We start from the raw sequence: 13,108 nt of genomic DNA, 5'->3' as shown, positions 1-13,108 counted from the left end.
TTAGCTAGGGACAAAACCTGAAAGTAAAATTAATGGAGAGGCCTAATGCATAGCCTAAGGTGGTGGCCAGTCACTTTAGTTACTTTAATTGTGTTTGATTTTACAAGTTTTATGGAATTGTTAGGTTTATATGAATGAGATATTCTCCCGGCAGTGCGGATAAGCATAAATTCCCCTTTCGCCAGGCAAGTTATAGTAGAACAAAGGTGTGTTTTGTTCGTCAAAAAGACTGCTGTTTTTGGGAGGGGTTAGCAAACATTCCTATTAAGCATTTATATATTGGTTTAAGAAGTACATACTTCTCAAACCAATACTATTAGTATCCTTATCCTTGCGTGGACATAGACTATTTTCACTTTCATTTATTTATATTGTACATAGTATGTTTTAAAACTTATTTCTAATTTAATATGACACTTTGATTGCCTTTGTCTTAATTATATTTACACCTTATTTAAGGGGTTTCTCTAGTTCATATAAATATTTTAAGGGTGCATCTGTAACTAAACAATTTCTGATTCTGATTCTAGACCATGGTAAATCATAATGTGTTTCCTGCTGTGAAATTAGACTTGTATCAAGATACATAATGCATAGCATAAGGTAGTGGTCAGTCATTGAACCGTGACAATTAGATACTGGACAGTTCTAATTGTCCAGTTTTATTTTGAATATAGCTGAAATATTTATTATGGCATATATATATATATATATATATATATATATATATATATATATATATATATATATATATATATATATATATATATACACAATTCAAAGGATTGTATTTTAAAGTAACGGCTTTAGTCACTATAGCAACAAAGCCTCCTTTTTCAATTACGTCACTACCGGAAAGATTCGTGACGCCAGGAAGAGAGCAGCGGTGTGTGAGGCTCCCGCTGAATGAAATTGAACGGCCAACTCAGTTCATTCATTCAACTTTATGAGGAAATTTGACAGTGTGTGCCAAGCATTACATGTTAGTTTGTGCTACCAGGTAAGAGTGAGCAGACCGCGGAGCTCAGTCAGTTAATGTTCGAGAGCTGGCTGTTAAACCCGGCGTGTTTACATCGTTGCTAGTCAGTGTTAGCAACCTTGTGCTATAAATATCAGCATCAGGGACAGTCACACAGTGTCTGAGCTGATTAGGTGGCATTTGGCCGTTGTGTCTTGAAATAGCCAGACGTACCATCACCTGCTTAACAATAGTAATGTCCCGTTTGGCTCTCTGTTTTATCACAAGCTGCTCTTGTTTGTTTTAAGTCGAGCTCCAGCCAGTTACATGGTGGCATCCTAACACCTTTCCTTTGAATTTGCCCGTCTCTCCCTTTCTGCAAGGTGTGCGCGTGCATGTTTGTTATTGTTGCTGGAAATTTTTTGCTTAGGGTGCGCGTGCATACCTGACTTCAGCTGCAGTCGTGTGTATGTGTGTGTGAAGAGCACCGAAGAGTCATGTCGGTGTCGGTTATCATTAAGTGGGGAGGTCAGGAATACTTCATCAGTTCTCTGTCTGAGGAAGACACGGTGTTGGACCTGAAACAGTCCATCAAGACCTTGACTGGGGTCCTGCCAGAGAGACAGAAACTCCTGGGACTCAAGGTCAAAGGTGAGATGATGTCAATGATAAGTACCTGATTTTTGAAGTATTCTGATTCTGATTTCTGCGCTAGTTAGTGTAAATAATGCTATATGAAGTCCAATCCAAGTGTGAGACCAAAGGACATTTCATCTTGTGCTTTTATTTAATTGTGCAGTCTACATAAAAGACCCTCCTGGATGCTAATCATATTTAAAATAATCACCCCTACATCTAGCCCCAGGTCTATGTGCAAAAGTTTCTGTTTTCTCCACCTATCTGCAGGCTATTGAGTATATAAATTATTTTATTTTATATATATAATTTTATAAAAGTTATGCATGCTCTTAATATGATTTTCAGAATTTCTCTCTCTATATATTTTCTGTTCCTTTCCCTTTCATCTTGCCCTCAGGTAAACCAGCAGAGGATGAGATGAAGCTGGGCTCGTTGAAGTTGAAGCCTAATACCAAGATCATGATGATGGGTACCAGAGAGGAGAGTCTGGTAGGTGGATAGAGAAAATGAAAAAAAATATATCTGGCTGGAACTATTATAGAAGGACTGTGTGCCTGGCTAGTGTTCAGGTTTACTAGACAAGAGAGGTGAGGGGTAACTTGTAAATAATCTGTTTAGTCAGGATTTTGGAATCAGCTAGCTTTGATTAATGGATCAGAAAATGGTTGTTTAGGTGAAGATCTGACAGCCGTTGACATTTTTGAGGGATATATGCTATGGGTATAATGTACTGACTGATACAGTTTTAACCGTGCACATATTTTGTTTCGTGAAGGAAGACGTTTTAGCCCCTCCACCAGAGAATGATGACGTTGTCAATGATTTTGACATTGAGGAGGAGGTCATTGAAGTGGAGAACAGGTCTGTCAGAATTTTAGAAATTGTTGAAGGAAACCTGTCTTTGTGTGTGGATGTGTGGGTGCATTTGAGAAACAAATATTGTTTTATGTCTTCAGAGAGGAGAACCTGGCAAAAATAGCTAGAAGAGTCAAAGAGTACAAGGTAGAGGAACTAAACCCTCCTAGAGAAGGCAAGAGGCTCCTGGTTCTGGATGTGGACTACACACTGTTTGGTGAGTTGATATCATCATGTGTCTCTTTAATAAGATGCTTTGCAAGAAACAAAAGAGGAGGCTTTGCAGTTACTGTCTGTTTATCAGCTGCTTGTTTTACCATGGACACCCATACAATAATACTGTGTGTGTTCAGATCACAAGTCATGTGCAGAAACGGGTCAGGAGCTGATGAGACCCTACCTTCACGAGTTCCTGACATCAGCCTATGAGGACTACGATATTGTAATTTGGTGTACGTATCTGTCCGTCTCTTTCCCTTGTCTGTGGCAGTGGTTCATTGCTTTTGTGTTAGAGTGTGGGGTTTTTGTATAAGTATGTCTGTCTAGTTAATTCCTGATGTTTTGGCCCAAATTGAGCATCTGATCCACCAAGAAGAACAAAAAAACCAACCAAAAAAGAGACTGAGCTCGCCCATTTTTGTAATTGTGGTAAATACCCAATTAAACGTCCAGTATGTGTTTGGAGAACCGCGTCCTCTCACTGAGATGCCTCTTGTGCTTGGGTGTGTGTAGACATTGTGTTGTGTTTAATTGTTATTTTTTTCTTTCATGATTTAATTCATTACTAATTAACACACATAATGTGTTTTCTTTTTTAAGCTGCTACAAGTATGAAATGGATTGATGCAAAAATGAAGGCAAGTACTTCTCTTATTTCTTATTTCTTTACCGTGGCTCAGGGGGTTGGGAATCGCATCTGTAACCGGAAGGTCGCCGGTTCGATCCCTGGGCTCTCTGTCCTGGTCGTTGTGTCCTTGGGCAAGACACTTTACCCTACTTGCCTACTGGTGTTGGCCAGAGGGGCCGATGGCGCGATATGGCAGCCTCGCTTCTGTCAGTCTGCCCCAGGGCAGCTGTGGCTACAACTGTAGCTTGCCTCCACCAGTGTATGAATGTGAGAGTGAATGAATAGTGGTATTGTAAAGCGCTTTGGGTGCCTTGAAAAGCGCTATATAAATCCAATCCATTATTATTATTATTTACCATTTCTTTTATTATCCTGTACATTTTGTTGCCAAAAGGTGGCAGTGTTAACCAAGTTGGCATACATTATATGAGTGTAGATTGATCAGAAGATAACACCACTGTGTGTGTGTGTGTGTGTGTGTGTGTAGGAGCTGGGAGTGACAGACAACCCTAATTACAAGATTACGTTCATGCTGGACAGTGGGGCCATGATTACGGTACACACCCCAAAGAGAGGAGTTGTGGAGGTTGGTACACTTGCTGTTTAAAATATTGGCCTGTGTCACTGTTGTGGTCACACATCAATGCTTTGGACATATCTTTCACAGAAGAAGAAATGATTTATAATATATTTGGATTTATTTTAGGTTTAAGCGTTATTCATTCTGGCAGTTAATGGGTCATTGAACATAACACTGCAAGAAAATCAAATTTGTATCCAATCTTAGTGTCATTATCTAAAGCCATAATCTAATTTTTGTTCAGCATTATTTCTATAACTAAATCTGAGCATTGATATTATAGAATATATCATAGTTTCAGAGGGAACATCTCCAAGAATTTAATGTTTGTCATACTGAATAACAGAAACACGCATTAGTATTGGTAGTATCTATTTTCAGATGATCCTCAAAAAGGCATTTTGGGTAAACTGCAAGCATCACATGACTGTGACAGACAGTTTCATGGTCAAATGTTAAATGGACTGGGACTTATACAGAGTTTTTCTGCCCTAACTGACCACTCAAAGTGCTTTTTCCTACAGCATCATTCACCTAATCACACACACTACAGTCATATTGTAGCAATCTCCAAATGTTAAATAGGAGGTTCTGTTTACTCAAGGAGTGAGTGAGAGAGAGAGAGCTACACATGTACACAACATGCACAAAGGTTTGGTTTTGAAAGTTTAAGGCTATGTTCACACTGCAGGCGAAAGCGCATCAAATCTGATTTTTTTGACCCTATGCGACACATATCCGATCATGTTATGACAGTATGAACGGCACAAATCCGATATTTTCAAATCCGATCTGGGTCACTTTCATGTGTGGTACTGAATCCGATACATATCCGATGTTTTAGAAAGCGACTGCTGTTTGGACGGTCATGTCGCATTAAATCCGTCTTTTACGTCACTGACACAAGACAGACGCCAATTATCAGTGCCGGAGAAGCGCCCGATAAGACATCGCAAACGCTTCCTGGCCATCCAGCGTAGATGTCAGTGAAACTGTTGGGAAGACAACGTTGGAGAAACGTGAACATTTTATTTATACTGTATAATCTGCAGATTCTGACAGAAATCTGCAAGTATCCTTTGCAGCACCGCTCCTCTAAAACAGCAATAAGGATCATTATTAGGTGTCTTGCCCAAGGTGAAGTGTCCTTGGGCAAGACACTTCAACTGTTGCCTACTGGTGGTGGTCAGAGGGCCCGGTGGCGCCAGTGTCCGGCAGCCTCGCCTCTGTCAGCGCGCCCCAGGGTGGCTGTGGCTACAATGTAGCTTGCCATCACCAGTGTGTGAATGTGTGTGTGAATGGGTGGATGACTGGATATGTAAAGCGCTTTGGGGTCCTTATGGACTAGTAAAGCGCTATACAAATATAGGCCATTTACCATTTACCATATTTACATTATTATGTAAATAACAAAATAACTTAAAGCAAAAATTGGGAAACGTAAAGTCCGAAGTCTTTATATTAAGGGCCATCAGTCAAACAATATTGTTTGGTCTGGGTCTAAACAGCGCGTTGTGTGTGACGTCTTCTTTTGCGCATGCGGGCCGCTTTGAGGGTTCACACTAGAGCACGTTTACTGGTCGCATTTTATTTGTAGTGTGAACGAGCAGACAAAAAAATCGGAATTGAGCATTAAGACCTGCAGTATGAACGTAGCCTAACTTCCACCCTTTAATGATGTCATGAGCAACATGCCCTGTCATCTTAGCTGGTGTCATAAAGTCACTGCAGGTGGAAATTCCATGTGATGAGTCAACAATGTGAAACCTTGGATCTGGAAACCTTCACTGGTTTATAATTGGTGCTTTCACAAAGGATATGCACCACACTTGATACAGAAATTATTTTTAAAAAACCCTTCTTAAAATGTGTTACATTTTAGATAATGAAAAATAGCTTAAAGTAGTTTGAGCTGCAGAAATAAACAGCCAAAATGGAAAATACATCAAACCAGGTCAGGAAATTTGTTCTCATTCTGTCCAGGCTGTCCTTAGCCTGATGCTCCCGTTGATGCCTTTGAGCACTCTCTCAGAGCTCAATATCTGAGAATGAGTCAATAGATGATCATGAGTGTCGCAGCAAATTGCTTTTCCCCCCTCTAGTTTAGTAAACTGAGTAAAAGGGAAAATACATTTTACATCTTCAGGACCTTAATTTGTTTCATTGTACAAATTATTTTTTGAACATGTGAACGCAAATGCTGTTTCTCTATTTCACAGTTACAGTAGAAAGTGTCCAAATAATTTTGACGCAGAAAGAAATCACGAATAGAAGACGAGTTTGGTGGTAAAAAAAAATAGATATGCTGTCACTTGTTTCAACTAAACACCATGTGGTGATAACGCTCTTTGGAATGTACTTTTTTTGTTTTCTCCAGTGAATCATCAGACGAGATAAAACAGTCAATGCCTGTCTCTATTACTTGACATCTTAGGCATTAAGCTTGTCCAGCTTAGTTTGTCAGACTATGATATAGGCCACGATGTTGATGCTCAGAGCAGGTTATACACACACACGCGATATAAAACCCATTTCATTCACCATTTACCAAAGCAGGATTTTGGTAGTGCGCTTCAGATGATTTGGCTTAAAACTGCTGGAACAATTGAATATTAAAAAGAACCACCCCTCTGTACTTCAAGGGCCTGAAAAAAAGATAAGTAAATCATAGTATGAAGGTATAATTTTTCATAACTTCATTAAATAAGATTACTGTGCATGAAAACATATGTGAGTCTTGGGGTGTCAAATGGGAAGCACATATATAATATGGATTTGTCGTGAGGATAAATTTGAAAGACCCTCCTGGATGCTAATCATATTTAAAATAATCACCCCTACATCTAGCCCCAGGTCTATGTGCAAAAGTTTCTGTTTTCTCCACCTATCTGCAGGCTATTGAGTATATAAATTATTTTATTTTATAAGAGTGGTGATATCTCTTTGTCAGAGATTTGTCACTAGATAAAGTTGTATACACGTCGTGCTTGCTAAGTAACTATGTAAATTCTCGGGAATGTTTCTGGCTTATGGTCCTAGGTGACATGTATCACATCGTTGTTGTTTGGGGTTTTTTTTGTTTGTTTACATTCTGGTAAGTCATTTAGCACTCTAGGTGTGACTGCACGCGCCGTGACGACAAAATGTGCTTGAATACCTCTTTTTCATGATGTTTGTGGAGGACATTTACTGCTTTGTGCAAACATCATGGCACTGATTTAATCTATTTTATGGCTTCCGCAGGTGAAGCCCTTAGGTGTGATATGGGGGAAGTACGGAGAATTTTATAACAGGAAGAACACCATTATGTTTGACGACATTGGAAGAAACTTTCTTATGAACCCACAGAATGGACTTAAGGTTGGTTAGTTCATACAATTATCTTGACCATTTTTCTCTTCTTTTGGTACAATAAACTACAGATCTTAATGAAGCTGTCTCTTTATTTGTTGTTGTGAATTTGTGTTAGATCCGACCCTTCATGAAGGCCCACCTCAACAGGGAGCGGGACAGAGAGCTGTATAAACTGTCTCAATACCTCAAAGAAATCGCCAAGCTTGACGACTTCAGTGGACTCAACCACAAACACTGGGAGAGGTACGCACTCATTGAAAAGCTAAACAGTATCATTTGCATAGTTGTAGTTGCATACTTCAAACCTACAGCACCTGCTAGACCTGAACAGCCATTTACAAGAAAATACTAGATATATTAAAAAATAACATCTAATGCCAACACACACATGAATCTTACTTAAATTTTACTTGATTTCAGATTATTTAAAGTATAAAATTCATCCTAAAAAATGCATCCAATTCTGGGGATAAATGAACACAATCTAAAGTAAGAAGGAGACTTTTGCATCCCAAGCAAAGAAAGTAACTGTGGTACTCAATGAGGAACTCACCAGTGGCAAGAAATTTGTGAAACAGTGTTGAGGTGTGCAGTAGGAATTACAGATGAGTTTAGGGTCGGGGTAGAGTTACATCAGGGATCAGTGTTGAGCTCTTTCTTATTTACAGTTGTGATGGAAAGGTTAAAAGGTGAGATCTCAGTGCAAATTTCCCCTTTGCACTTTGTTGTGTCCATTCTTAGCTTTATTTTTGTTATCTGTGATGCCGTAGGACTGTACATGGTTGGTTATTTCATCGACTGTTCAACTTATGATATAATTTGTTTGTGCTGTACATGGTACATGGTAGAGATGGCACGACACCACTTTTTAATGTCCGATACCGATTCCGATATCATAAATTTGATTTGGATATCTGCCGATACCGATATGAATCCGATATAGCGTATTTTGTAATTAATAAAACTGTTTTTTAATATAAATATCTTGCTGCATTTTGTATAAGTTCATACTCAAGTTTTAAAAAACAAGAGACTGAAGCTATTCTGTTATACCTGTATGCAAAAAATACACTCAACCCAAAACATTTTATAGTTCAGCAACACTGATCAATCTAATAAATTTAAACCTACACCATCCTCCATATTCTGGTATTTTAAAGAGTAAGCAAGCAAGGCAAGGCAAGTTTTTTTGTATAGCACAATTCAACAACAAGGTGATTCAAAGTGCTTTACAGAGACATTAGAAACAAAAACAATGATTTTAAATTGATTAAAACAAACAAACAAACAAAACAGTATATAAAATCAAAAATCAAAACAGGTAAAATCAGAACAGTAGATAAAATCAGTAGTTAAAATGTAAGTTTTGAAATCTAAGCTTAAGTGCGGATTTGGTGCTTCATTTAAATGCAGCTGAGAATAAGTGAGTCTTCAACCTGGATTTAAATAAACTGAGTGTTTCAGCTGATCTGAGGCTTTCTGGGAGTTTGTTCCAGATATAAGGAGCATAAAAGCTGAATGCAGCTTGTCCGCGTCTGGTTCTGACTCTGGGAACTGATAAAAAACCGGATCCAGATGACCTGAGGGATCTGGAAGGTTCATACTGGGTCAGGAGGTCACTGATGTATTTTGGTCCTAAACCATTCAGAGCTTTATAGACCAGCATCAGAACTTTAAAGTCTATCCTCTGACGGACAGGCAGCCAGTGTAAAGACCTCAGAGCTGGACTGATGTGGTCCACTTTTTGGTCTTAGTGAGGACTCGAGCAGCAGAGTTCTGAATGAGCTGTAGTTGTCTGACTGATTTTTTTAGGTAGACCTGTAAAGATGCTGTTACAGTAATCCAGCCTACTAAAGAGGAATGCATGGACTAGTTTTTCCAGGTCCTGTTGAGACATCAGATCTTTTATCCTTGAAATATTCTTGAGGTGATAGTAAGCTGATTTTGTTATTGTCTTAATGTGTTTTTCTAAGTTTAGGTCTGCATCCATCACTACACCCAAATTTCTCGCCTGGTTTGTGGTTTTTAGGTGTATAGATTGAAGTTCTCTGGTGACCTGTAATTGTTTTTCTTTGGCACCAAAGACTATTACTTCAGTTGTTTTTATTTAGCTGGAGAAAATTGTGGCACAACCCAGTCATTAATTTCCTCAATGCATTTACCAAGAGCCTGTACAGGGCCTCGGTCTCCTGGTAACATTGTGATATATATTTGTGTGTCATCTGCATAGCTATGATAGTTTATTTTGTTGTTCTTTATAATCTGTGCCAGTGGGAGCATGTAAATGTTAAACAGAAGGGGTCCCAAGATGGAACCTTGGAGAACTCCACATGTGATACTTGTCTGCTCAGATGTGAAGTTACCTATTGATACAAAGTATTTCCTGTTTTCTACGTATGTTTTGAACCAGTTTAGTACAGTTCCTGAAAGACCTGCCCAGTTCTCCAGTCGTTTGAGTAATATGTTGTGGTCAACTTAGTGGGAATATTAAGCAACCTAACTAATAGGGTTGCCAACTCCCAGCAAAAATATTCAGGAACCGCCCCCCGCCCTTAATTGATGTAATCAACTTTAATTTAATGCAAGTGTAAAACAAATGCACAGAAATCAATTATTTTTCTACAATATTTAAATAGATTCAACATCTTTCTTCAACAGAATTGCAGACTGCACAGATGGTACCTTCCCAAAGGAAAAAGTACTATAGCTTATTAGGGTGTATATTAGACTTATTAGTTACTATATACAATAATGGATTTCTATACATTTAATCAGATGACCACTTTTGTTGTAAGATTCAGATAATTATTTATTCAAAGTTTTTAAAGGACATAACAAAGAAAAGTATTTCTTTGTGGCCCCCTTTCCCTGTTAATGCCCAACCTGGCCCCCGACAAAACTTTGCTAGACCCGCCCCTGCAAAGTTACCAGCCGTCAGCTACCTAGAAAAGGATCCTGGTGTTATTTGTCTCTCAGAAACAGTTCATAACTTCCCTTCAACTCATTCATGTCACCTAAAAGGTAAACCTGTTTTTCCATCACCTGTTCAGCTCTGATGATTCAGTAAGGACATCTCCTGGTTTCATCTTCATGTTTCCCTCTCACCACATATCCAAACAGATATCATGACCAGCAGCTTTTACAGCTGTGGCTCCAGCAAACATCAGCTGATACTACAAAGTTAATATTAAATACATTCTAACAACAGCTTATCACGCTTAAACGTGCTGCTGTTGTTTATCCGCTGGTCTCCTCTTTGTAGCGCAAAGTGGGCGATAAACAAACAAGAAAGACAGGACTTGCGGCAGAAAAGCCGATCAGCTGATCATTGATCAGTTTCATGTTTGAAGTAATAACAGGAGAGGAAGGGGAAGTGAATGAGAGAAGTAGATGCAACTGTGCAGCAAAGACAGAATAACTCCAGCTTTGTGTCTATTTTTGAATTCTAGCTGAAGTACGGGACAAATCGCTTCCTTTTCACCTCAATATGGAACTCCGATGGCCAGTCCAGCTGTGGCTCAATACATCAGTTGTTAAGCGTAACGTGGAAATACTATGCAAACATTCAGGGATGAACTTACACACTTGCTTTGCTTCTGTGGGATAGTTTTCGCTGAGATGAAATGCCACGGTTAGGAAGCATGTAGCGAGGCTCCAAATGCTCCAACAGACCGCCAACAGGTCTCGCAGACAACAGCCGCTCTATCACGTGACAGATACTGCTCCGATGCGCCGAGCTGAGTTACGCCAAGTAGCACGTTTTGTGAGGTGATTTTGTGATACTTCGGATCGGATTACATTTTTTATTTTTCTCCGATATCCGATCCAGTAATTTAGGTCAGTATCGGACCGATACCAATACGTAATATCGGATCAGTCCATCTCTAGTACATGGTAAAGGCTTTAAATGTTCTTCCATTATGTAGTTACTCATTTTTAATGTTGTGTCCCAGTGTCATTTGTACATTTCCCCAAATCAACATGAACTCAACTGAATGTGTTTAAAATATGCGCTGAATGTGTGCCTGTTTGTTTCTGCAGGTACCTATCTAAGAGGCAGCACCACTGAGGAGGGACTATATTATCAGCGCAAAGACTTGGAGTGGATGCAACCAATGCATCATCCGCTTGTCAAACACAAGAACAAACATAAAGTCCTTCATACCAAACCTCACTAAAAGTCCAACATTAACCCGACAATTACACACAAGGTCAAAACCTCAGGACTGAGACGGGCTTCCCAGTTTATATATCTGCATGTTCTCTGCCTTCTCTTAGTCTGGAACATTTGTTTGTTCAAATATTGTTTACAGTTACTATCAGTGTGCAAGGTGCATTGTGGGAAAAAAAATCCTGTTTGAGACCACACTGATTTAATGTCACAGACTCCAGCTCACCTGTTTACTCATGGTGGTCAACAAGGGTTTAATATAGATAACTGAGGTCCACTATTTCCTGAAAGTATTCGAGATCTTTTACGCCTGCTTGGTATTTTAGATGGGTGAATAGTAGCAGATGTGTTAAGTTGATTACCAGTAAAAAATACTCTATCAAGCCTCTCTGCTGTACCAAGTGAGTAGGAGAAGATACAAATCTAATTTCATTATAGTTAAGGTCAGTAGCCTGCCTTCAAAGAGACTGACCGCAAAAAGCTAAAGAGCGAAAAGAAACAAATAAGCAAAATGAAGTTACATAACCATTGAAAGTGTTTTCAGTATGCGAGGATATCCTGGTAATTTAACGTGTTTTTTTATGTAGTATTTGGATTGTCTGTTTGATTTGTAATAAATGAAGTGAAAAGTTGGAACGTCTGGAAGTTTTGTGAGCGTCAAACAAATAACAGCAGCCTGCACATGCAGACGTATGCAGCAATTCTAAAAACTACTGAGAGACCAAAATCTGTTGGTCTTAGAACTGGCTAGCTAAAATATTTCATCAAAACAGTGGCTTTAGTGAACAAGTGTGACACCATTTGTTACGTGTCTGTAGGTGGTCACTACAAACAGGCCTGTTTTTTGTTATTTACATTCTGTACATGCATATTACAGTCAGGCTTCCATGGCTGGATATTCATGTGCATACATGTCCAGAAACGTATTCATGTTTTTCTGTGCATGCTGATTCTGTTACGTCACAGGACGCAACACTCGAACGGACATAAAGCATAGGTTTTATTTCGTTGATGCTCGTGAGATCGTGACAGCTCTTCATTGAAATGTTTCTGGAACATCCAAATGTCAATGAACCAACTAAAGGTGATGAGAATACAAGAACTGGATAGCACATTTTTTTAATTGTGTGTTTTGTTTTTTTCTCTTTTGTAACTAAAGTGGGTTTTTACACATTTCACTACTTATTAAGGTGGGCCTCATTTTATGAAGCTGAAGCTCTGGAAACATAAGCTATATGATATGTCAAGCAGTCCCTGGAAATTCAGTTTCTTTTCATTTCTTGAGCTCTGCCTTTTTTGTGTGTTTTCTTCATTTCATCGACAAAATTGTGGCTGTAAATAGGAAAATAAACCTTTTTTTGTACCTCGCTTGCTTGTACTGTTCTACATTCCTGAGGTAGTTAAAAACGAGTTAATCTTTTACAGTTAGAAACATTTCATTACTTCCTGTTCATAACTTGTACACCACGAACACCATAAAAGATAAAAGATAATTCATTGAATAAAGAACGTAGACACTAACGACCTGGCCAATAATGGCACCTCCCAAAACACCATGGTTTCTAGTGCCTCCCCTTCATTTAAATAGTAAATGGCCTGTATTTATATAGCGCTTTACACATCCAGTCATCCACCCATTCACACACACATTCACACACTGGTGATGGCAAGCTACATTGTAGCCACAGCCACCCTGGGCGCACT

The 13,108-nt window shown here is 38.9% G+C and overlaps 1 protein-coding gene across 3 annotated transcripts; it reads left to right on the top strand.

Moving 5' to 3' along the window:
* Positions 1-860: 860 nt before the first annotated feature.
* ublcp1 (ubiquitin-like domain containing CTD phosphatase 1) lies at positions 861-12,350 on the top strand. 3 transcript variants are annotated; one of them, XM_082547793.1, is made up of 11 exons: positions 861-1,000; positions 1,523-1,609; positions 1,995-2,086; positions 2,373-2,458; positions 2,554-2,669; positions 2,806-2,904; positions 3,272-3,309; positions 3,787-3,885; positions 7,123-7,239; positions 7,349-7,476; positions 11,275-12,350. In XM_082547793.1, exons 3-11 carry the CDS (start codon positions 2,015-2,017, stop codon positions 11,300-11,302), a joined length of 783 nt encoding a protein of 260 aa, XP_082403919.1. In that variant the 5' UTR covers positions 861-1,000; positions 1,523-1,609; positions 1,995-2,014; the 3' UTR covers positions 11,303-12,350. The 3 variants fall into 3 exon arrangements, with proteins under 3 accessions (XP_082403919.1, XP_082403918.1, XP_082403917.1); XM_082547792.1 differs by having other exon boundaries at positions 1,389-1,609; positions 11,275-12,349; XM_082547791.1 differs by having other exon boundaries at positions 1,342-1,609; positions 11,275-12,349.
* The last annotated feature ends 758 nt before the right edge of the window (positions 12,351-13,108 follow it).

The sequence above is a fragment of the Aulonocara stuartgranti genome, assembly GCF_965226115.1.
Source record: "Aulonocara stuartgranti genome assembly, chromosome: 10".
Taxonomy (NCBI): Eukaryota; Metazoa; Chordata; class Actinopteri; order Cichliformes; family Cichlidae; genus Aulonocara; species Aulonocara stuartgranti.
Note: the sequence above shows the minus strand (reverse complement) of the source record. Positions and strands in the feature narration are given on the sequence as shown.